Source organism: Typopeltis vanoorti, chromosome 26 (genome assembly GCF_054136105.1).
Source record: "Typopeltis vanoorti isolate ZY-2024b chromosome 26, IOZ_Tvanoo_1.0, whole genome shotgun sequence".
Lineage (NCBI taxonomy): Eukaryota > Metazoa > Arthropoda > Arachnida > Uropygi > Thelyphonidae > Typopeltis > Typopeltis vanoorti.
Genome location: NC_143574.1, coordinates 1,179,032 through 1,206,111, shown reverse-complemented (window position 1 = coordinate 1,206,111; position 27,080 = coordinate 1,179,032). Strand labels below are relative to the sequence as shown.

Below are 27,080 nucleotides of genomic sequence, written 5' to 3'. Positions count from 1 at the left end.
TTACATACAGTCATGGCTAACCCTTTTCTTTAATTTTGTATTAATTATCTATCTTCCCTGCTCACAAGCTTGGTTGTTTTTGAGAACAGTGCATCAAAGAATTAAATATCAGGCGACACTCTATTAATATTTAAACAACAAATTTAATTCACATAAAACAATTTACACTAAGCTTGCAGTAATAGAATAAAGCATCTCAATTCAGATCTATATAAATCAATTAGTTAAATTGCTATATCTTAGTCACACAAATTATATCACATAATTAACTAGGTTTCCTATTATAACACAAATCATTTACGCTGAGCATTGGTACATGTTACCGAACTGTTAACTCTTAAATATCGAGCACATAGACCATATCGTTTATACACAAACGCTCCTTCCCTTTTATGCTGGGAATATTCTATAGGCAAATTTCACGAATTTGGCAAAGAGTTACACTCTGACGTATTTCACATACAAATTCCTGACTATTATTTAACTTCTAATCTTCAACTGTTAATTATGCCTATTTTGATCAGCCTCTACTTTACAGTCCACTAATAAAAGGTCCCTTAAAAACTCAAAGAAAAATTGGAAAAACAGATACACTCATTTGGTGGTGACTACCCTCTATTGATCTGGCTTCACACTGGAGCTGTTCCTTTTTCTTCTGTGTCAGGTTTTCACTCCCTGCTTGTGCTGGCGATAGACTTGTTGACGGCCTGTGGAGTCTGTATCTTCCCGGGACACAGACAAAGGTTCTTCGGTTTATATGGAGTAGTTGTATGTGCATAGAAGGCAATGGAGCAATTTCCTTCCGCTTGAAGATTCCTTCTCCTTGGACTATAGCTACCGGCATAGAGTTGTCATCAGGGGTCTATTCGTTGCCCGGCAGATCGGCTCCTCTCATCCTTCCTTTAGGCCTCTGGCATACTTTCTCCAGAAGTCACGTTCCCGATAACGTACATCTGGCGGATAACTGCTGATGACTTCCTGTCGACTGACCAACAATCTCTGGGTCACCGATGAAAACTTCTGGAACCGAATCTTTCATGCATGCCTGCGATCTTTTCGCCAACACCTTTTATTCACTCACTTATGAATCCTTGCACGGAGATATGGGACCCCCGAACATTTCGGGGGTCCCATATCTCCGTGATCCTTTCTCTGACTGACCTTTCCATTGTTTTTCTCCAACACTCCCCAAATCCTATTCGTTCTGGCAGCGGACATTTGTTTGAAGCTTTGTCGGTCCACCTAGCACTGACCTTGAGTGTTTCCATCTAGAATACACACACAAAATTTGATGTCTTTATAAGGAGCTAAAAATACACTGTTTACTAGTGGCAAGGTATTGCCTTAATCCTACATCTTCTAGAATATTCCCTTATTTGGTAGAGAGCATATACAATTCCCATAGGGATTATTTACATTTAACAAATATCTATGTACAGGTTACAGTTCTTACTGGGTTTGACCTTGGTAAAATTTCATGTAAAAATGCTTAGTCTTTATGGAGCTACATAAATATTTTTATATTACTATGGATGAGGCTTGGACTCACCATTACACATCAGGATCCAAACAGCAGTCAAAACAGTGGACAGAAACTGGTTGTGCAGCACCAAAGAAGACAAAGTCGGTTCCGTCAGCAGGAAAGGTCATGGCATTGAAGTTTTGGGATGCTACAGGCATTTTGTTTATCTATCATTATTATTGTTATTACGTGACACACCAGAGAGTACTCATTGAGGGAAAGTGTGCCAACAGCATCGAACGATTGAGTCCCTTCCAACTACTAGCTATGCTCAAACTTGCTTAACTTTTTTCGTGAGCCATTAGTAGCAGAGGATCTACTAATTGACCAACCTTTGCTGGATAATTATCTTGAAAAGGATAAAACAATAACCGGGAAATATTATTTCAATCTTTTAACCAGACTAGACGAAAAGAATTTGTGAGAAAAGACTCAGTTTGCAGAAGAAAAAAATCATCTTTCATCAGGACAATACACCTGCCCACAAAGGTGTTTTGACAATGGGAAAATTAAGGGATCTGCACTATGAATTGTTGGAACATCCACCTATTCCCCAGATTTGGCTCCCTCTGACTTCTATCTCTTCCCAAAAATAAAACTCTTCCTCGCTGGTCAGTATTTTTCTTCGAATTGAGAGGTGATTGATTGCAGCTGTAAAGGGCTATTTTGCAGATCTTACTGAGAACCACTACAGGAATGGTATAATGGTATAATGCTTGACCACAGCTGGAATAAATGTATAGTCTTAAGGGAGATTATGTTGAAAAAAAAAAAAATTTTGAAATTATAAATTCGTTTTTTCATTAGAACTTTTCAGACCACCCTTGTAGATGCCACCTATATTGGAAAAAGAGAGAAAACAAGTATTAATTAGATAATAAAATTACAGTTTCCCAGATTTTTGGTAAATTTATACAGCCCTATTTGTTGAAGTTTGGAGTATATTTGAAAGCTACTGTTGATTCTCAAAACAATCTCTCTGACTTATAACTTCTACTTTTGTTACACTTTTGTTTTCTTCCATTTGATCCTCTATGAAGGGATATCCAAGGCATGGTCAGCTAGGGATGACTTGTCATAACAATAGTGCCCGATGTATTTTTTATATTCATCAAGGTAGATGTCAACAGTTCTTCCTGTCTGCTCATGGTAAGCCAGGTCACTTCGTAAACTCTGGATGTGATAAAGAACAGTTTGTCTTTAGGTGAATGGATGAGTTGCAATTTGACATATGGTTTAAATATGATGCACAACTAGAAGTAAACAAAAGTTCTACGCAAAAGTCATTATAAGTCAGAGACTGTTTTTGGAATCAACTGCAGCTTTAACACATGCTCCAAACCTCAACAAATATGCATAAATTTACCAAAAATCTGAGAGAGAGAGAGAGTCATTTTAAGATCTAATTAATACTTGTTTTCTCTCTTTTTCCAACATTGATGGCACCTAATTAGAACTTTAGTTCCTTGTGCTGTCCATTGCAATTATTTAAACTAGTCCCACTGTTATACCAAATTGTTGCTATTTCGTGTACTGTAACAAACTGTTCTTGTGCTCTGAAGATGCTAGATATAATACCAGAAAAATAACAGCTAATAAGTAAATATTAATTATTTTCTTATCATTCTGTGTTGTAATCAATATACTGTGAAAATAAATTAACATAGCTTTTTTGAAATCCCATCCCAATATTTTCTAATTGTAATTTTCTCCAAAGTCAAATAATTTCTAACACATGGTAGGGAGTTCTTAGTAATTAATATGGATTAATTCCCTTGATGTTATTATGAAATCTAAGATTCTGTTTCTTCTAGACAGTTCTGTGTACATTTTTATTTAGATAATTATTACAGATTTGCTCCAAAAAGTTACTACTTGTTATATTATCAACTCAATTCATTCTCTCAGTCAATATCTCCCATATTAAATCCTATTCTCATTAATGATATTTTATTTTTCCATCTCTCTTTAAGTAACCAGTATAATATCACTATTTCCTCACTACAGAGCCTCCATAACTCATTCGGTCTCGATGAAGCCTTTGGCTGGAAAGGTCTGGATTCAAATCCTGTCTATGATGCAATGACTTTTCAATTAAAAATGGGTTAGCTGGTGTCATACGGAGGTGAAGGATACTTCAGGTGAACTTTGTTTACTTTACTTACAACTCGGATAAAGGATTAAACTAAATATATAATTTATAGTCTAACCAAGTGAAAAAACTTCCAATCACTTATTCTTAGAATAAGTGATTCTAAGTCGAATGTTCAACTGTCAAGGCCACAAGAAAAGAAAAGTATTCTGGATGTCTTGAGTAATTACACTGAAACACTGCTGAATGAAATATGTGACAGAAGGGTAGTAAAAAATATTAAGGAGAAATGCAATCAGGAGTACATATCAATGCTTAGGTAGGGAAAAAACCCATCAGAAAAACTGAAAGATAGAAAGGAAGTTGGAGTAGATGATATGTGATGATACATCCTGAAATATGGAGAATTACAAGTTTTACTGCATAATTCAAAAGGCCTAGTCAGAAGGTTGAATTCTCCCGATAAATGGAGTCAAGTTCTCACAGTCCATCTATAGAAAGAGAAATAAAAAAATATATATATAAGAATTACAGAGGAGTTTCAGTGTTCCAAGTAAGATTTATGCAAGCATACTTGAAATGATTCTCAGAAAAACTGTGGAAGAGAAACTTGAAGAACAAGCTGAATGCAGACTGAACAAGGATTATCAGGATCAGATTTTCACTATAACACAAAGAATTAAGAAATCATGGAAATCTAATAAGATATATGTTTAAGTTTTGTGTATATGGAAAAAGAAATGTGCCAGGAGAGATGCATATTTCACTTGTGTCAGCAGGCAGTATTGAAGGAGGTACAAGATTGTGATATAAAACCAGATGTAAGACAAGAGTGTACACTACCTCATTTCATATTCCTCATCTATATAGATAACATCATGAAGGAAGGAAAGTGGCATTAGGTTGATATCGAAATTGGAAAAGTTATTTCAGCTTTTTACTTGATGCAAATGATGCTATACTCTTATATAAATCTAGTAAAAGTCTGCAAGATTCCATAACCAAATTGAAAACTTGTAACAAATTTGGAATAAAAATCAGCAATAAAAAGATTATGAAAATAGGCAAGAATAGTGAAAACATCAGCTGCATCATTGGAAATCTACAAAAGAAGTAAAATATTTTAGCTATTCAGGCATGATTTTTAGTGAAGAAGGCAAATTAAATATGGAAAGAGAGACAACAGAATAAGCAAACTAGTACGTGTGGTATCAACTTAATAAATGTATATCAAATAAGAGAGAAATTAATTAAAACACTAAACTAACTGTATACAAGTTCAAGCCAATTTTAACTTATTGATATGAGAGCAAAGCTTGAAATAAAACAGTTGATCAAGAACTACACTGGTGTTATAAACCTAAGGACGAACACTATTTCTGAAGATTACAACTGCAAATTCATATGAATCGGCTTGTGGCGTTTTGTATAACTGATGATTTTGAGTAGAAAGCAAGTAAACATTCTTTGAATTGCACACAAAGGAGTCATGTGGTAGCACTCAACAGGATAAATGGCTGTGCTAAGCGAATTGTGAATGAAACTCTTTTAGTGAAGGAATAAAGTTACAAACTTGGTCTTGTAATGTCTCAAAGACATTATCCTGATGATATCATGTGGGGAAGAATTATTGGAGAGCTTGAAGAAGACTGCAGAATTACTGATATTGCCAGGGAGTTTGAAATCTCACATAGCTTTGTACCCAGGTTCTTCTAGGCAGCATTTCAAACCACTGGAATGTATTCCAGATGTCTGTTAAGAGATTGTCCTCGCTTGACCATGGAGCACAAAAATAGATCTTTGGCTATGACAGCAAAACATAATCAATGCACCACATCATGCCAGCTTGCAAGTTGGTTCCATTCAAATACAGGTGTGTTGACAAACTGCGGCAAGACATGTGTAACAAGTATACCTACACCCAAAGGCCTGTAGTCTGCATCTCTTTATCCACAGCTCATCAAAGAGCACGTTTTCAGTGGTGTTGTATCCATAAAAATTGAACAAAACAACAATGGGCTAATGTATTCTTCAGAAATGAGAGTCATTTTAGTCCTTCCTCCAATTCCAGATAATACTTGATCTGGCGCAAAAGTGGTACTGCTTGTATCTTTGCAAGAATGTTCTTGAAAGGGATAGACATGGCAGTACTGGGATCATGGTGTGGAGAGGCATTATTATTATTATTACATAACACTTCCAGGGAGTCCAAAGACTCATCGAGGGAGGGTACCTGCTCCAACAACTCTCCGTGTATACCACTCCACTAACTGCAACTACCTTCATCATCTACACCAGCACCATCTACCACCACCACTATTTTCACAATCGCAATGCCCACAGTGGAATTCGAAACCGCAGCCTTTTGGGAGAGCAGATACGCTAACCACTCGGCCAATTATTCTTAATGGATTCACCAAGCTACAAGTGCCGGAAAAAGAGAATATGATTGGTGAACAATATTGCAACAAAGTTCTTCAATGTCAAGTTTGATTGTTTCATGTAAGAAAAGAATTCATTTTTATGGATGACAATACTGCACTATATTATACACGAGCAGTGTAGATACTTCTGGAGACCAAGGATATTAATTGAATCGTATGGCAGCATGCTCTCCCAGATGTCAATCCTAAAGAATGTTTGGGATGCAATAGGGAGACGCATTCGTTGCTGCTCAAAATTCCCCTCCAGAAAACAAATAAGGCCTCATTCTTGCTCTGAAGGAGCAGTGGACCAGGTTTGCCTCAGGGACTCCTGAATCACTTGGCTAAGCATGGTACAATGCTGTCTGCTGCATCACAGTTCATGGTGGACATATTCCATATTGAAATGTCTCTTTGCATAGTTTTCTATAAGCCCTGTACATGAATTCCTTAACTACGTTCTTCGGAAATTTGTAACTTTTGCCAAAAACATATTGCAATTTAATTTGTAAGAAATTTATAACACATTTTTTTTTTTTTGTGTAATATAATTTATTAGCATGCTAGCAATAAATTTATGTCCACATTTGGCTGTAGTCATGAAAATTTTTTTATATACAGGTAAAAATGCAGTTTGTCCTTAGCTTTTAGACACCATTGTATAAGATATGAGAGTTATGAGGAAAGTTGGGGAAAAAGATTAATACATTAGGAAGGAACTTAACATTGTTAGCATTCAGAAAGGTGTGAGGCAGAAGTAATCTCAGGTAGTATGGTCATTTAAACAGAATGGAAGAGAAGAGATTAGAAAAACAGGTGTTTAACAGCAGGAAAAGACCCAGAGGAAAACCAAGAGCAAGGTGGATTGATGCAGTTAGAAATGCCACAGGATACTCAAATGTAAGATCTGATAATTTGGAGGAAAACTGTCATAGGAAGTGTACAATAATGTAAACTTCCCATGACAATTCATACATTGCTTGAGGGTACAAATCAGGCATTCGATTTTGATGATTTTTTTCCCGTCTGAATGATCAAGATAAAAGTTGACTAAAGTCGGAGACAATGGTGATCCCATGGCATTTCTTTCAATTTCTTTATACAGTTGGCCATTTCAAGTGAAATATCTTGAATTCAACACAAACTTAAAAAGGCTGATCAACTTAAGAAGTTGACGTTGACTTACTCTTCTATTGAAGAGTGAGTTGATGTCAAAATGGACTATTAAATTATGATATCGAATTGTAAGTTTTAATTTTTTTGGATAAATTTGGTAGTACTTTTTAATGAATGTTTAGGAGGGTGAGAGGTTGGAAAGGAACTTAGAGATTTTGTATACATGACTTCCTAAGGAGTCAATAATTAATCTAAGGGAGCACCAGATTTATGTAGTTTAAGCTGTCCATCCATATATCCTAGGTGGTCTGCCATGATAAGTTCTGAGTTTTTCAACAGTTGTTTCATCCAAGATGATGATATATCTAAGAAGGTATTGAACTCGTTAAGCTCACTGATGGTGGGATTCTGCTAATGAAAGCATAGGTATTAATTTTGGAGAACATCCATCATTGACCTGTATGAAGTAGAGTACAGAACAACGGTTATATTTGCTTTTATCTGCTCTTGTAATAGTAAGATTTTTTATTATTCTCTATGCTACAACGGGCTTTTAATTCAGCAAGTGGAATATCATGCTTGGGTGTTTTTGAATAGTAAATACTTTTGGTGACTTTAAAGTGCAATGTATTTCTATCCTCACTGGAAAGCTGCAGAAATGCAGAATAGTCTGCTCTTCTTACGAAACAATCAAATGGATTACCTTTTTGGCCAATGGCTATGCCTCCAACTAGATAATAATTCTAACATCGCATACCCACAACCCTCTTCCCTCTTCCAAATACAGATTTGGAAGGGGAGGTATGTGATCACTTATAAACCACACAAAAGCAAGCAACTCTTATCCACTCCCCCAAAAAACCAACTACTCCAGGTAAATCCAATGGATTTATCTGGAGTGTACCAGGTATCCTGCAGCTGCAACTGTTCATACTATGACCAAACAGATAGAACAACCAACATCTGAATATATGAACACCAGGAACTACATCCAATTCCACCATTATAGCCACTCAGGATTAGCAATGTCCTGGATACCTGGCACAGGATGTATTGGAAAAAAGCCACTTTACTCCACTGAAGCAAATTTAAATTTGAGAGGCTTTTCCTCAAATCTGCTGCAGCTCTTACCAACTATCTCAACCTAAACAAATATGGTTGTATCAAACTGCCTCTCATATGAGAAACCCTCATCTACAGACATTCAAGCCCAACAGTCAAGAACACACAACCAAAGCCAACAGGTGCCATAATTATAGGACTTTAGGCCAGCCTATACCTCTGCTGTTCCATCTTTGTTACTGAAGTGTGCCTGCGCATGCATATGTTTGATACTAACATATTAATCTCTGAAGATGCCAATTTAACTTTGGCAAAATATAAGAAGTAATTTCCTGAAACAACATGATGCATGATAATCAATGTATAAGCCTAAACACTGAGTTTACCTTTCAGGGTCTTCATGACACCTAGCTTCAGGACAGGATAATGGTGGGAAGTCGCATGGAAATATCTTCCAGTGTGGAATTTTTTCTGTTAATGCAAAAAACAGCATTATATACAGTGACTGAGATTAGTACATCTAGAAAAGTAAGTGTTCTGTTTTCTTCGACTTCCAAAATGGATTTTGTTGTTTAAGCCACTTAGGAAGTTGTTAAAACAAAGTGTTTCTCTGGAACCCAGATAGAGAAGATAAATATATTCCCTTAAGAACAAACATGCATGCTAGATATTGTAAGTTATTTCCTTTTCAAATTATTTGACAAAACTTCTAACTCCTCATGTAGCATAAAAATAAAAAAAGCCTTCCTACATCAAGAAAATTAAGGCATTTTGGATGTGACAGATACTTTTCAAATTTGAAGATTTGTACTACAAACAGAAAGATTGGCTAGCAATAGGAGCTTTATTTTCACTACATTTAACAAATATGTATATAGAATCCTGTGAAAATATAGCTAAGGTATGCTGATGATATTTGCCTTCTCTAACTTTACCAAAGAAACATGATTATTTTAACAACTGCCTAAATATCTGGCTTAAACCCAAAATACATTTCACAGTGGAAGTCAAAGAAAACAGAACAATTAGTTTTCTAGACATAATAATCTCAAATCACTGAATATAATACTGTCTTCGTCATTTAATCAGAAAAAATGTCATACTGGAAGATATTTCTATGTAACTTTCTAACTCTGTGCTGCCCAGAAACTAGGTTTCATACAGAATCGCAATGATAAAGAATACACCACATCAAGCAACAATAAAAGAGAACAAGAATTGAATTACTTCAGGGAAGCACTCCTAAAGAATGCCTACAACCCAAAGACAATAACATTTTACAAAAGTCAAATATATCAGTTGGGAAATCAGTTGTGATTTCCCAACATAATTAGGGAATTGCTATATTATTGTAAGAAATAAAGAAAATCAAAATTTTAAAGAATCATGAAACTCGGATTATTTTTATATGAACATTTTTCAAAAATGCAAATCAAAGGTACTCTTTAATGTAGCGTCTTCAGTTTGTTTATGAATTTATCTGTTATATAAAATTATCCTAATGTACAGTAAATTTAAATAACTGAAAGATAAATTAACCTTAATAAGATGCAATTATGTCTTTTACAGTAATTGTTAAACATGAAAATATCAAAGCTTAATCATCAGAATTTTAATACATGATTTAAATTAGAAAGTTCTTAAGGCAGGACATTGGATTTATGTATTTTTGAAATTCTGTGTAACTGAAATGGTTTTATATGATAAAATTGTAGCGTCTGTGTTATGTCTGGACACTGAGAAAGAGAACTAACAGCATTTAGTAATTCATAGATCTTTTTGCTTTTGTATGTGGAGAGCCTCCATAGCTCAGTTGGTTTCAATGGAGCCCTTTGGCTGATGAAAACTCGAGTTCAAATCCCATCTATGACATGAAGAGCTTTATTAGGGCTTTTCTATCAAAGATGAGTCAGCTAGTTTTATACAGGAAGTGAAATTTTTTTTTCCTCCTGGAAACTCAGGAGAAAAAATTCAGGTTTTTTATCCCTTAAAAGAGGCAAACCAGTCCTGTCAACAAACATATCTACAGACATAGAATACCACTGGACAAGAAAAGCAACAGGAAACTACTCTGTTCTATAATAATTCCCTAGTAAAGTGGTATTACTACACCACCAACCACTAGGTTGAAGGAAAACACATATACACAGAAACATACACATGAGGGGGGCCCTCTTCTGTAATGTGACAGTACAATAATTCTACAAAAAAAAAAAAAAAAAAAAAAAAAAAAAAAAAAAAAAAAAAAAAATCCTAAGTACTCTTACTGGGTGAGAATAATAGTGACATTGCTTTTAACCACAAACTTTTATTTTAATACAGTTCTTTAAACTGCTGCCATTTTAATAATCTTTGAGGGATGTTATTTTCTGGGAGACTTGGCTGTTAGGATGTTTATTACCAATATTAGGAGGCATATTATAGATACAACATTCCATGATAATCAATTCCAAATTTGGCATTTGTTAGAGAGAGACTATGAAGTTAAGTCACTGAATTTAAGTAATTACAACTTTTGAAAGTTGGGCTGAAAAGTTGGCAATGCATTAATGCCAAACATGGGATGTGTAATACAAGTTACTACTCCCTTCTTCTGTGTGTGTGTGTGGGGGGGGGGGGATTAATATAAAAACAGCTTATTGGTTGATGCTACTGTAGGCACATATTTATAAATGTGTCAGCTTTTTTTTTTTTTTTTTTTTCCCTTCTCACTTTTAAATGCAGTTTCAAAAATCCAGCTGAAGAGACTAAGGATGAAACTTTTTCAAGCTGCATCAATCCTCTAATAAGTAAGGCGATGGTCTCACACGAGGTGATGAAAAGTGAGGAAAGAATTTCGGAAAACTTATAAACTTAAACATAAGTAGAAATGTGCTTGTGTCACAGCATCATTTAAAGAAGTCTAGCCTATTAAGCTGAAGGGCAAACAACAATTTTCTGTTTATCAAACTGTTGCTTTACTTGTCTTTGTATACAACTGTCAAATATGACAAAATATTTATGCACTGACTATCTACCATTTTAAAGTTTTTATGGCATAAATACAACACATTTCAAAAAATGAGATAGTTATTTATTAGACTAGCTCAGTGTTTTTCAAACTTTTCTAAATTAAAAGTTTGGTTTGAGACTATTCAGTGAAAGGTCAGTTTATTTAATGTTCCTGTAAAATGGGCGATTTTTATCTGTGTTTTTTTCTTGCTTTTTTTCCCTTAGAATAATTAGTTTTTTATAGCATATTACTATTGACTTTTATGTTTTTATTGTATTAGGTATATTTCTTAATATTTTGGTGAGATGCTGTAATATTCAAGTAATTCTATAAAATGGCACCAAAAATGCACAAGAACAATAGAGCAGCAATAGAAAGAAGGAACACTAATCCAAAGAGTAAAGTTGAGAATGAGAAGGCTTGACCTATTGACCAGAAACATGCCAATACTGAAATTAACGAGAATAGTAAAAAGGAAATTAATTAACTTTTAAAATCGAGACTAAAATTATTACAGATGCATGAATTAAAAAGTTGAAAGCAGTTAGAAAAGCACAGGAAGGACAAGAAAGTTAAGCAGTAAAAGGAGAAACAACAGAGCAATGAAGCATACAAGAAATTTAGAAATGATAACTAGGTAAGTAGATAAAAAGAAGGATGATATATGGTATGGAGAATGAATTATAAAACATTCAATGATAATCGTGGTACTTGTGTGAGTTTTCCAAGAATGAAAATCATAAAAAATGCAATTAAAAAATAGAAAAAGAAAAGAGATGGTAGTTTCTTGTAAGCAATTTAACTAATGATAAATACAGTATGAGAGAGGATATGAAAAAGGATAGATGGAAGAACTGAGAACAAAGACTAAAAATTGTTAGTCTCTTATCAAGACATGATAGTACTGAATTATAAATATGATAGCAAATGATTCAATATGTAGACTGTGTAGAAGGAAGAACTGTGAGTTTGAAGGAAAAATTTATTTATATGAGAGGGATGGCTTGTGCTCGAATGCATTTTGGTATCAAGAGTCTAGAGAAATTATTTATTGCCATGAGTGAGACGTAATACAGAGAGTCAAGTCATACAGGGAGGAAATGTGAGAATTATGATGAAAGGATGATTGTGTGCTAGTCCAGTTCAAACTTATTAAGTATGTGCAAGGATGTTTGCATAAGTGAAGCATTAGATACAAACAGAGATCCGTAAGTTGTCTAACTGAATCATATAGACCGCAGATATAAGTATATAAAAAACCCTGAGGGTACTTAATTTGCACACAAATGCTAGGATTGAATTTGTTGCCTTGGTTGAATACCAGTTAATTTTTACACTCAATACCAGTACTAAGTGGTATTGAGTAAAAAGATATAGCATTTTAGGAAGAACAGACACAAAAGAAAGGACAGGATGTGCTGCTAATGACATCAGATGATGAAGTCCAGTTAGGGATAGGGTAGTATCAGTAACAATTTTCCATGTAGCAGTGAATTTGAAGATATCTGGTGTGAGGTGCAGGCTAACAAGATTAAATACATGGTGGGGTAGTTACAGACCTAGTGGATAAGATGCTGGTGACAATGAAATGCATTGCCAAATGAACCTGACGAGTATTAATGAATAATCATCATTGGTGATTTAACTGCATGAACAATGAACATGGATAGCAGTGAAATCTCACAAGAAGGACAAAGCCCAATTTATTGAGATGTTGCAAGACAACTTCAAGTACCAAATGACAGAATTAACTGAAGGTCAACGAGTGTTAGAACGCATTACAGTGCAAGAGGAAATTTCAGTTAAAGATGTAACAGTGATCATGCTATAGTAACATGGGAAATGGTCAAGAATATGGACATTTCATTCTACATGGAGTGTCCATATTGGTTGTACTGCTTTATATGTATATATTTTCATTACATAATTAAATATTAGCGATTTTGCTAAAATGCTGTTATTAATTTTAAAAATTCTGCATTGTCTAAATCCGTATTTTAAAATACAGAACTGACATTAGACGATGGATACTTGAACAATTTAAAACAACCTCTACGCTAAGAAATAAACTTTTAAAGAAAAAAGAAAATACTGTATATATATATATATATATATATGAAAATATGAAAAATACGAATAATTTATGAGATGTAAACCATTATTTAAACAATTCTTGGCAAAATTGAAGCTATTTTTTATTTAACAGTATTAATAATTCAATTTTCATCAATAGAGACTGAATCCTTTAGAATGCCTGTTTGTACAATTTGGAGCAGAACAACCTCCCATTTCGCTATAAAGTCGAAAAAATCAAGAGCTCAAATGAAGTGCCACTCTGGGGCCAATATGGTGGAAAGTAGGCATATCTTCTATTTAGAGCTTTAGTACTAGGTTTGGCTCCATGGATTATTGGTTGCAGATAGGAAGGGTATTGGCATTTTGTTTCAATAATGAAATAATGTGAGTAGGCACATTTAAAATAATTATAATACTGGAGAAAAACTTATGTAAAATATTTTATTAGAGTATAATTTTCATCTAAGTATCATAGGCATTGTTCTTGTACCGACGATGCCTATGATACTTGGGTGAAAATTCTACGCTAATAAAATATTTTACAAGTTTTTTTTTTTGGTATTGTAATTATTTTAGATATTGGCACTACATGTGAAGTATTAAAAAAATACCCTAATGATGCAATATCAAAAATTTGCCCTATAGTTAAAAGAATAAATAGAAGTGAAATGGATTCTTAAGAAATAAATACTTAAGGAATACCATATGAATAAGAATGAAGTCAGTTATGAAAACTAAAAGGTACAAGTATTGTACAGAAAGCTAAGTAAGGGGAAAAAGAATTCTATCACTGTTCCACAAATAAAAGAAAGAATGAATATTAAAGAATAAGTACTGAATGTAGTACTTACTCTGAATAAAGAAGAAATTATATCTAAAATTCAACTTGGTTGGATAGCTTTGGAAAACACTGAAGTGTTAAAAGGAAATATCCCAATCTGTCTTAAAAGAAAAATCTCTGACAGTTGTATACTTTTGGTCATGATATACAAAAGTGAAACATGGACTTGGACTAAAAAAATTGACCAGTAAGTTGAGGATTACCCAGAGGTAGATGGCAAGATCATTATTCAGTACTACCATTCTAGATAGAAAGTGCAATATTTAGGTCAGAGCTCAGACTAGGGGGAGGGGATATTATAACAGCTATTCAAAGATCCAAATGGCATTGAATAGGACATACTGCAGGAAGTAATACTCAAAAATAGACAAAGTTAATATCAGAATGATAATTAGAGATGAAAAGAGAGCTACAGGAAGATGAAAGAGATGGTGGGAGGATGAGATTAAAGAGATGGTTGGAACTCAGTGGCATAGAAAATTTCAAGATAGAATTGAATGAAAGACTTTTGGGGAGCTCTTCATCCAGCAATGGACAAAAAATGGCTGATGATGAATGAAACTGAATGTAGATGGTATGCTGGTGGCATATCCAGAAGTTGTTCAACTAATGAATTTAATGCATTAGTTGAATGAGTTGCTAAGAGCTAACAACTGGGTGTATGAAAATTAGAGCTCAGTGCTACCTTTACACTTGATGAAGAACCTCAGATGTATGAGGAGGAGGTACTCAAACTGTTGCATAAACTGAATAAGAATTTGGCAATATAATCTGATGGGATATCAGCATAGATTGTTCAGCTGAAGTGGCTATGCCTTTGACCTGGCTATATAATATTGAGTCCCAGAACAATAAAGATGCCACAGGAGTGGAAAGAATGCATGATCTCACTGCTCAGTGGGAGTGGTGCAAATACTGATGAGTTCACAGATATTTCATTCTTTGCACCATCCCAAGCAGTAGGATGATGAAGGTTTTCCAAAATCTTTACCATCTAGAGTGATGATGACAATTTTTGAAAAGTTGGTAATAGCTTACATTATAGAAATGGATTGACAGAGAATCTATACTTTACAAAGAAGAGCATGGGTTTACTAAGGGAAGGTCCTGTTTGAGCAAATGCTTATAGAAGAGAAGAGAACAATAGGGTATCCATGAAAGTCGAATATGAATGCAGTCAGGAAAGGAGCAAGGGCTCATGGAGCAGTGTATGATGGGAATGGCTTGGAGGTGGAGGAGGTGAGTGCAGGTAATGTGAATGAATTCAAAGAAAGATATGACAGCTGGTGTGGATGATATGTGGTCTCCCTCAATGAGTTCCTGACAATAATAATTATTATTTTACATGGAACACCTCATGATAATATACTAAACATCTCAAAAAGATTACTAAAATCTACAGAGTACAGGGTGTCATTAGTATACAAAGTAAGAAAATATAATATGAAATGTCTATGGACCTGGAAAACTTATTTCTGCAGATCATAAACTTCATTTATAAACGAAGGATAACTGTGAAGGACAACTCTGCTTTTTTATTGCAGAGTTGTCCTTCAAAATGTCCATCTTCAAATATTCAAAGAGATATCTAATATTTAAATTATGTCAATTCATATGATCTGCTGAATTAAATTATTTTTGATATGGTCTTTACATCAGAAATTCTACTGTGTGCAATAATAACGAAACAGTTGTAATGCTGGCAAATCCATTATTATTATTCTTGATTTAATCACATCAACATGGATGAAATGCATCACTCTTCATGCACTTTGCAGCCATATATATTTCAATGGATTATCAAAGGTATTATGATTTTGATATGCACTCTGCATCTATGTTAACTTTGACACACACACACTATCAAGAGCAGGTGGATGGTTAAAGCAAATTTGCACGTGATTTTCAAGTAGCTTCTTTTTTCGTTGTTATTTTTATATATAGTATTAAAAATTTGGATAACAAATAAAGTCCAAGAAATTAAGGCAGTCAAATTTTGAAAAACTCCACATGCATACCAGTAATCAGTAGCAGATCCAGACTAGGGAGAGACTGAAAAATTGAGAGGAAGAGGAATTGAGAAATACTTGAGCTTTCTTTTTTTTAATGATTTCTTGTTTTAAATATAAATGTGCTTTAATTTTTCACTAACTGTAATGCTTTGTTTAAAATTCTGAATTTGTAATATAACTAAAAAACACAGGCATTTTTTTTTTGCCTGTGTTTTTTTAAAATCACTGTGTTGCAAAAAATCACTGATTATTTAACTAAAAATTCACAATGTTTTACTCTCATTGCTTGAAAGGAGGATCACAAGGCTACCACTATTGATAACGTTTAAAATATTTACTAATTATGAATTCTTGAAGAAATTATTCATGAATCAGAAAAAGTACAATTTTATTTGAACATTTCTTTGTTGCTAAAGCTTATATATATAATCATTCCAACATAAGAATTTGCAAAGCCTACAACATGCTGATGCCATGTCTGGGAATGTTTAAATATAGGTATGTTTATAATAATAATAATTATGCATGCTGATATTTTTTCTAATAAAAGCCTGAATATATAAAGTGTTATTTCTTGAAGTAAGCTCTGTCAAAGAAACTCTACTGTGGAAGTTATATCCAAATGATTCTGATGCTTTCTTTAAATGCTGAAAATCCAATTTATACAAAAGTATACTGAGAAATAATGGAAGGGCATTCATGCCTTTTCACTCAGCTGTGGATATTTTTTAAGATTTGTAATCCAAAATGTCTCTAATGTTTGTTTTTAAAGAAAAAAAAACCTTAAAGTGGTATCTGAAAAGAGAATAGCAGCTCTTCTTTTCCCAGTGTTACTTTTTTTTTTCTGGATTTCCAGTGAGGGGAAATCTAATATCAATGAAACTGAAGGGAAATAGCAGCTGAATTTAAAGCAAAGTATGAAAAGTCAAGAGATTAATTTCAATCTAAAGCATTAAAACTTTTATTTATTTCATTATTTTTTCTTTTACTTTGTTTATCAGTTCCATTAATGCAATAAACATTGAAAGCAGTTGTGTTCAACTCTGTTAATCTACAATTTTAATTTCTTCTTTAAATTGTTCAATTTTGTTAAATCTGTAAAACAATTTTCAGTGGTTCTTAATGATGATGGTCAAAGGACTATTCGATTTATTCACCGTTTATTTTGCTTGACAAAACTCTGGAACATGAGCCAAAAGCTAATCATAATTTCACTGCAAAATTTACTGAAACTCAAAGCTGACTGTATTCCAGAATACAGATATTACATAATTTGAATGATAATGGGTATATATATAAAAGAATAAGAGTCACAGCTAAAAGAGAAGTCAGAAAAAGACAGAGAATCATGGAACAAATTTATCTCTAATTTAGAACATGATTCATATAAAATAAGACCCAACGTATATAAGATTTTGAAATACTTAAATGCAGATACCAAAGAGAACATAAAATTAAACACCGAATTGAAATTAGAAGAATTTCTAAATTACTACATGGAATTGTGGACAGACAACATTTTTAAAAAAGACAACTGGGAAACAATTAAGGAAAATGAAATAACTAAAGAAGAATTAGAAATCAGCCCGAAAGAAACAAGAAACGGAAAATCACCTGGAGAAGATAAGCCAAGTTCAGAACTATATAAATATGGAGGAACAAGATTCAAAGAAAGACTATTATTATTTTTAAATAAAATTTATTCAACTGGTGTCCCTCCAATAGAATGGAAAAAAGCAATTGTGATTCCTATTCTATTAATAATAGGGTCATCTCTATTACCTTTAAAAAAGGTAATAGAGATGACCCTAAAAACTATAGAGGTATCAGTATACTAAATTCCTGTTACAAAATATATAGCAGAATCTTAAATAGCAAACTAATGAAATATTCTGAAAACTTTATTTTAGAAGTACAGAATGGATTTAGAAAAGGACGATCATGTATAGACCTGGCCTTTTGCCTAAAATTAATAATAGAGAAAAGAAGAGAATACAATTTAGAAACACACATTGCATTTATTGACTTTGAAAAAGCATTTGACAAAGTTACAAGAAACATATTATTTAACATATTAAAAGAAAGACAAATACCAAATAATATCCTAAAAGTTATCACAAGTATACATGAAAATAATTAAATACAAATAAGATTAAATCATGAGCTATCATCATATACGAGAGAGATAAACCAAGGGGTCCGACAGGGATGTCCCCTCTCAGCAACTCTTTTTAATATCTACTTAAATGAAATAATAATAAAATGGAATAAAAATATACATCAAGGAATTAAACTTTCTCCTACAGTGAACTTAAACAATCTCCTTTTTGCAAACGACCAAATAATAATTACAAATTCTGAAGATAACTTACAGAAAGCTATTTTAAATCTAAATGAGAGAGCCAAAGATTATGGTAAGATAATATCAACAGAAAAATCAAAAACTATGGCCTTTAAAGGAAAAGATCCAGCAAGAACTACGATAGTAATAGATAACAAGATCTTAGAACAGGTGAATTCATTTAACTACCTAGGATGTATGATCACATATGAAAATGAAAAAGATATAAACGTAAAAATTACAAAATATTTAAAAATAACAGGTGTAATTAACTCTATATTTACACCAAACCTAGTTCAAAAACAAACCAAACTAGATAAAGTATACAATACATTAGCCCTACCAGTATTAATGTAAGAAGCAAAATCTGGACAATAAAACAAAAAGACAAACAAAGATTAATAACAGCAGAAATGAAGTTGATGAGAAAAACTGCAAAGCATACCCTTTGCAGTTTTTCATTTCTTTTGTGATCAAAAGAAATGAAGAAATTATGAAAGAATTAAACCAAGAACCAGTAATAGAAAAAATTAAAAAATATAAACATAAATGGATGGAACACATTCAAAGAATGAAAACAGAAAGATTACCAAAACAAGCCTTAAAGTACAAGCCATTAGGAAAAAGAAAACCAGGATGTCCTCTTAAACGATGACTTCTATGGCTGGAACAGGCCATGCTAGGTCTAAATCCTTGATACACATGATGATGATGATGATGGGTATATATTGAAGTTGAATTGCAAAGGATATTATCTCTACAGGTGCTGTACAAGTAAAAATTTCTTATGATCACATTTCCAAGATTATCAGTGGTTCGAAGATAATAAACTTAGCAAGATAATTAATTCTATAATATCCTAACTTTATGCTGGACACTTGGATAATTCAATAAACATCACTATAACTTTCCTTAATAGCAATCAACAAAATACAGCAATGAAACAGTTTCTGTATAATTTCAAGGATACATACAATCTTCCTACTGTCATAGAGAAAGCAGAGTCAAAACTAATGATAACACTGATCTCAGACAAACTGATTTCCGAGATGAGTAGTCCAAATATGAGAATTTCCATCATAAATGTTCTCACATCTAACTATTCTTGATGACTTACATGTGATTGTGTTTCTTTGTATATAATTTATAAATATTTATAAATCTGTATAAAAGGAAAGAATAGTAAATATTCATCATTGTTCTATAGCTGTAAATAACAGTGTTTGCCTTTGAAACCTTAAAAGATTTGAAAATGACTAAGAACTGATGACAATGCAAACTTTGGCAAGAGAATGAGAACTGCCTTGGTAATCCATTACTTAAAAGACAAACTCAGCCAAGAACCTATATACATTTTATTATTATTATTATTATTATTATTATTATAATTATTATTATTATTATTATTATTCAGGCAAAGTTCCTGGCAAATAAGTCAGCTTTTACTCTTACAGAATACAGAGACAAATGTAAGAAAGCTAAACAGTGTGTAAAACTAGCTAAACAAAAGTCATGGGAGGACTTTGGCAAGAATATAGAAAATAAATATCAAGAAGGTGGCAAAATATTCTGGAGGTTGTTGAAGAAGCTTAGGAATGGAGGAAAGAGTGCTGTAAAAGGAATTAGAGATGATAAAGGTGAAATGAAAACAGGAGAAAAAGATATCCTTGAAGTATGGAGTAATTACTTTGAAAAACTGCTAAATGAAACAAGCAGTGATGACAGCACAGTGATAAAAAACACTGACCAGGCATGCAGTCAGGAATACATATCCATACTTGAAGTAGAAAAAGCCATCAAAGGCTTGAAATGTGGAAAGGCAGCAGGAGTAGATGATATTCGACCAGAAATGCTGAAGTATGGTGGTATAAGTCTTACAGTGGCTGCACTGCATAGTTCAGAAAGCCTGGACAGAGGGACGAATTCCCGATGATTGGAGTAGAGCTCTCATAGTACCCATATATAAAAAGGGAAATAAAACTGAATGTGAGAATTACAGAGGTATTTCCCTACTGAGTGTTCCTGGCAAGATCTATGCAAGTATACTTGAGAAACGGTTGAGAAGAATTGTGGAAGAAAAGCTTGGTGAAGAACAAGCTGGATTCAGGCCAAATAGAGGCTGTCAGGATCAGATCTTCACTTTACGACAAATAGTCGAGAAAGCATGGGAATATAACAAAGATCTGTATTTAAGTTTTGTCGATTTGGAAAAGGCATATGACAAGGTGCCAAGAGAGAAGCTATTCAATACGCTGCAGTTATATGGTGTCAATGGGGCATTATATCAAGCAATACTTAGTCTTTATTTGAGTTGTGAGTCAGCAGTTAGAATTGAAGGAAGTACAGGAAGATGGTTTAATGTTAAATCTGGTGTGAGACAAGGATGTACATTATCCCCTCTGTTATTCATTATCTATATGGATCACATTATGAAGGAATGTGGTATTAAACCTGATATCAAAATTGGAGATGTTAATGTCAGCTCTTTGCTTTATGCGGATGATGTTATACTTCTAAATAAATCCGCTACAAGTCTGCAAGATTCTCTGACTAAATTGAATAGCTGTTGTAATAGATATGGTATGAGGGTCAGCAATAAAAAGACAAAGACAATGAAAATAGGCAGAATCATTGAAAATGTCAACTGTGTTGTGAATGGAGAACCTGTGGAACAGGTAAAACATTTCAGCTACTTAGGCACAATTTTTACTGAAGATGGTAAACTAAATATAGAAATAGACAACAGAATCAGCAAAGCTGGTATCGTGGGAAGTCGATTGAATAAATTCATATGGAATAAGAAAGAAATTAGTCGGAACACTAAATTAGCTGTATACAAGACTGTGTTCAAACCAATTTTAACTTATGGATCTGAGAGCTGGGTCAGAAGTAAAACACTTGACCAAAGACTAGAAACCGCAGATATGAGAGTCCTGAGAAAGATTAGAGGCGTGAACAGATGGCATCAATGGCAATATCATATTAAAAATGAGGATATTAGGAAAGAACTTGACATTGTGAGCATCCAGGAATGCGTTAGCAGAGCTAATCTCAGATGGTATGGTCACTTAAATAGAATGGGAGAGGAAAGATTAGCAAAACAAGTGTTCTCTGCCAGGTTGGCAGGAAAACGACCCAGAGGAAGACCAAGATATAGGTGGATTGATACGGTACCAAGTGCCTTAGACGATAGAAATATAAGATCTGATAATGTTGGAGTCTTGACAAGTAACAGACTGATTTGGAGGAAAATTGTAGATAGGAAGTTAGTAATGATGTAATTTTTTCATGTAGTACTGTCATATCCTGTACACCCCTTGAGGGTACATGGCAGGAATTTGATGATGATGATGATGATGATTATTATTCAGGCCTCCATGGAGTCAAAAGACTCATCGTGGGAGGTCCTTCCTAAGAAACACAAAGTCTATCATACCACTCCTTAAATTCATTGACCGTTCTTGCTCTCACCACTCCATCAGGCAATGCATTCCACGGTTCAACAACCCTCCATGCAAAGAAACCACTCCTCGCCCTCTTGCTCACAGTTTCCTTTCGTAACTTCCAGGGATGGCCTCTTGTCATCACTCCTTCCCGCTGTTCAACCAAGCGAAAGAACTCCCCAGTGTGAAATCTGTAACCACCTCTCAACAGTTTAAAAGTCTCAATCATATCACCTCTCCTTCTTCTATCCACCAAACTCTGCTGTCCACATTCACTCAGCCGATTCTCAGAACCAAAATTGTAGTCCTGAAACCATCTTTGTCATCCGTCTTTGTACCCTTTCCACAGTTAATTTATCCCCTTCAAATCCTGGGGACCAAATCCGAGAACAATAGTCTAAGTGTGGTCTGATCAGAGACTTATATTATGGAATGATAACCCTTTTATCTCTGCAGGTCAGTGTCCTTCTCATAATTGCAGCAATCCTCCGTGTTACCTTCATCACCTTTGCAATATGTCTCCTAAATTTCAGGTTTCTATCAATCATCAACTCCAGATCTCGTCTCCCCCTACTTCCTCCAGTATAACTCCTCCCATAGAATATGCAGCATCCCATCGATGTTTCCCAAACCTCAAGACCTTACATTTTGCTGCATTAAACTGACACCCTCATTCATTTGCCCATCTATCTAGATTATTCAAATCCTCTTGCAGGGCTACCACATCTGCACTATTACTAATAATCCTTCCCAGCTTCACATCATCCGCAAACAATTGAATATCCCCTTGCAATGTCATTAATATAAAGGTTAAACAATATAGGTCCTAGTACTGAGCCCTGTGGGATCCCATTTGTAACCCTCTGCCTGCTTGAAACTTAAATATCAGCTTATCATGTGGCACCCTGTCAAATGCCTTCGCTAAGTCTAAGAAAATTGCAGTATATGCCTTTCCCTCATCTAATGTTCTTGTAACTTTATTATAAAAGGCTAGCATATTTCTAAAACAAGAGTGCCCTTTCACAAATCCATGTTGACTCTCACAGATAACATTACCCTCATCTGCCAATGCTGTATATGGTCCCTCACTACTTTCTCCAAGATCTTAACAACTACTGATGACACACAAACTGGCCTATAATTAGACACTTCCAGTCTGTTCCCACCCTTATGCAATGGCATTATCTTACCTTCCTTCCATTCCCTGGGCACCTTTCCCGCAGCCAGACTTTCATTGAAAAGCCAGGTTAAAGGCATTGTCAGTTCCCTAGCACATTCTTTCAAAACTCATGGTGAAATACCATCCAGTCCCAAAGCTTTACTGACATCCAGAGTACCCATATCTGAAACACACTCACCTCCTGTACCTCTAAACCTCGAACCGGCCCTATACCTCTAGCATTAAAACTGACTCCTCTAGGATGAAATACTGCAATGAAGTGTTCATTGAACAATTCCTCTATGTCCTCTGCATCAGTCACTCTATTCCCATTTTTATCCCAGAATATCATTCTTCCACAGTCATTTCTCCTCTTACTGGTCACATAGCTAAAAAATTCTCTACGATTTTCTTTGGATCTTAGGGCCAATCTCCTCTCATATTCCAGTTTCGCTTTCCTTACCACACTAGTCCCTCTTCTGGCCCGTGTCTTATATTCTTCATGCATCTTCTCTTCACCTGTCTCCTTATCTCTCTTTCATAGCATCTTTTTCACATGCAATTCCTGTTTAATATTGTTTGTCATCCACTTTACTCCAAATTGTGTCCTCTTCTTCACTCGTGGTATACAACTTGCCATTGCTGCTAACAAACATTCTTTCACAATTTCCCACGCACTAATGATATCCCGGCCTTCCAATTCCTCCCTCCATGAAACTTCCCGAAGTTGACGTCGAAGACTATTATAATCACCTGCTTTATAATTCCACATAAGTTCCCGTCTCTTTGATACTCCTGCATGTCTATTCATTTTCCAAGTCAAAACCATACGGTTACTCTCTCCAACTGGTGGGAGAGATGTCATCTCAGTTATTATCAACTCTTCTGATGCTATAACCAAATCCAAAACTCTTGAACCTCTTGTTCCCTCTGTTACATGTTGCCTCTGACATTTGTCCCTCAAGAATTCTTGAAATTCCATTCCCCTATTGCTACATGCATCTTCCTCTCTCCAATTTATACTACTGTAGTTAAAATCTCCGATAACAATCATTCTTCTTGCACTTGCCAAACTTAACTGTCTAAACATCTCCTGGTCCCCATCCTCTGTGCTCCTGGGTCTGTAGCAACACCCCACTAAATATCCTGTCTTGCCAACCTCTACCTCACACCATATGCTCTCAAAATCATTTGTCTCACTGCCTTCCAAAGCCTCCACTCTTAGAGGACATAGGTCGTCACTTATCATAAGCAGTACCCCACCACCACGTCCCCTCCTATCCTGATGAAAAATGCTATACCCAGCGACTTCTATTCCTGTTATTATATCCTCTTCTGTCAACCACGTCTCAGTGATCCCAATAATTTGTATTTTATTGGTTGGTGCTTCTGATCAACACTGGCTTGACAGCCATTTTGAACTGTTGATTGTCAGAGAAAGTAAAAACAGAAAACTGAGAAGGCAAAATATCAAAAATGTATTGAATCATATCTTTGAAAGATTTATTTTTCTTAAGTGAACTCAAATCCAGCAAATCAAAATATGAGAAAAGGGTCCAGTAAATGCCACCTTGATTTCCAAAAGCTTTTAGAAGAAATAATAATAAATATGCATTGTTGATGACTTCTTCTAGACTCAAATCAACCAGTAGAACAAGCAGGATTCAGTAAAGGCTTTAACACAATTGATCATATTCATGCAGTAAAACAAATAGAAAAAGCAGAAGAAAAGAAATTCCCTCTCTGTTTAGCCTTCATTGATTATGAAAAAGCATTTGATTCTATCAAAACTAATGCAATAATCAAAGCACTCCAGAATCGATGAGTTCCTGGAGAATATATGGACCTCCTACTGGCAATATACCTCACTGTAACAGCAACAATCCAACTTCACACAAGTAGCAATAAAATATCAATTGAAAAAAGTGTCCGACAAGGAGACTCTCACCCAAAATCTTTACAGCAGTCCTTCAAGAAATATTTAATAATATAAACTGGACAAACCTTGGTATAAAAATTAATAACAGAAACTTAACACACCTTAGATATGCAGATGATATCAATATTTGCAAACACTCCAGGAGACCTTAATATAATGATAGAAGATCTAATCATGAAAGCAGAAAAGTCGGGCTAAAGATAAACAGAGAAAAAACTAAAATCACGTTTAATCATTTTGTAACACCAAAAAACATAATAGAAAACAATTTCTTGGAAAGAGTCTCTTCATATACATACTTAGGTCATCTCATTGATCTAAACTTGGACTCCAAAAGGAAATAAACAGGAGAGTTTAACTTGCCTGGAGTGCATTCAGAAAATTGAAAAGCATTTTTCAAAACAATGATGTCCCACTCTGTTTAAAAAGGAAGACATTTAACCAGTGTATACTTCCAGTCACCTCATATGGTTGTGAAACTTGGTCGCTAACAAAAGCACTGGCAAATAAATTAACAATAACTCAAAGAAAAATGGAGAGGTTGATTCCAGGCATCACATTAAAAGATAAGCAAAACACCTGGATAAGAAGCCAGACTTGCATCACTGACATCATTCTTCACCACAAGCAACTAAAATGGAAATGGGCCAGACATCTATCCAGAAGAGATGAGCGATGGACAACCATACTAACGAACTGAATTCTTAAAGAAGGGAAACGAAACCGAGGACATCCTAAAAGAAGGTAGAGTGATGAATTATTAAATTTTGTTGGGGAAAATTGGTCAACCATTGCCAAGAACAGAGAAAGGTGGAAAGAACTGGAGGAGGCATTCGTCCAGCAGTGGACAGAAAATGGCTGAAAAGAAGAAGATGAACTGTTGATGTTTGCCACTTGGGAACAATCACAAAAACTGTTCAAGCTCTATCTAAAGTGATTCCTCACTTCTTTAAATTTTATACAAGCTGGCTTCCTAAACAACTTATAGATGAACACAGACATTACACACATACACACAGACTGCACTTGAAGTGGCTGTCAGTTTCCAGGTTTCAAAATTAAGCATCCTGACATAAGTTATAAGATATTTGGTTTTTTTGTTTTGTATTTTGTTCCAGGAAGGGAAAAAAAATAAAACTATGAATCACATACTCTTGTTAATACAGAAAACTAAATCATTTTAGCATGAAATGTATTATCATCAACTTAACTATAATGCATTTTCAAAATATTTAAAATTAACTAAATTATAAAAGAACAAGAACTTACTTCAGTCTGTCTGCTCTCTGCTAATTCCCCTGTAAACATTGCATGAAAATAGGGAGAGCATGCTGACAAGATAACTCTATGGGCAAAAATCCTACGTGTCCCTACAATTAATACAACATCACATAATTCTCTGTGTTTTCTTAGTAAATTGATAGCTTCAAGTGTGTGTCGAGGATGCTTTTCTGATGTATATTCCAGCCTTGCTGGTGATGGAGGACATTCCAAGTCTGAGTGAAGAATTTCACCCATCCTGAATGTGAAAAGTGACAGGTGCTAGAAATAAAAGGATCAGTGTTTTTTTTTTCCCCTGAAGAAAAAAAATAATTCAAGATTTTAATCTATATAGGATATGATAAACAAAAAAGTTTAAACTTTATACTATTATTATTTTGGACACCACCAAGAAGTCAGAAGACTCATCAATTGAGGATGGTGAACTCATAAAACTTTAGTCTTCATTTAGTCTAATTTCATTTCTTCCGCTTATTGTTTTTTGTGTGTTATTACAATTTTAAAATTGTATCCTGAAGATGTCTCTGTGACAGAAACAAAATATTGAAACGATTAAACTTGCTGGTTAATTATTTTCCTTTGTGCTGCAATTATTCCATTAAACCATATCAAGAGTGTAAACCAGCATCTAATCATAAATACTTGTTCACCACAAATCTTCAATCACTACTGCATGCCCTCTATAAATTGTCCTAATATTTGTTCACTATCATGCAGGGGCGAGGGGCAAATTCTCCATGCTTGCTATGCAAGCTCATTACTTGAGAAGTAATATTTATTT

At 34.3% G+C, this 27,080-nt stretch overlaps 1 protein-coding gene across 2 annotated transcripts in view; it reads right to left on the bottom strand.

Annotated features, from left to right (window-relative positions):
- The window catches only part of dbo (Kelch-like protein diablo), a 160,200-nt gene that overhangs the window by 101,394 nt on the left and 31,726 nt on the right, over positions 1-27,080 (bottom strand). For both annotated transcript variants that reach the window (XM_090414919.1, XM_090414918.1), the window contains exon 2: positions 26,288-26,560. In XM_090414919.1, coding sequence (XP_090271045.1) covers positions 26,288-26,536 — 249 coding nt within the window. In that variant the 5' untranslated portion in view covers positions 26,537-26,560. The remainder of the gene's footprint in view (positions 1-26,287; positions 26,561-27,080) is intronic.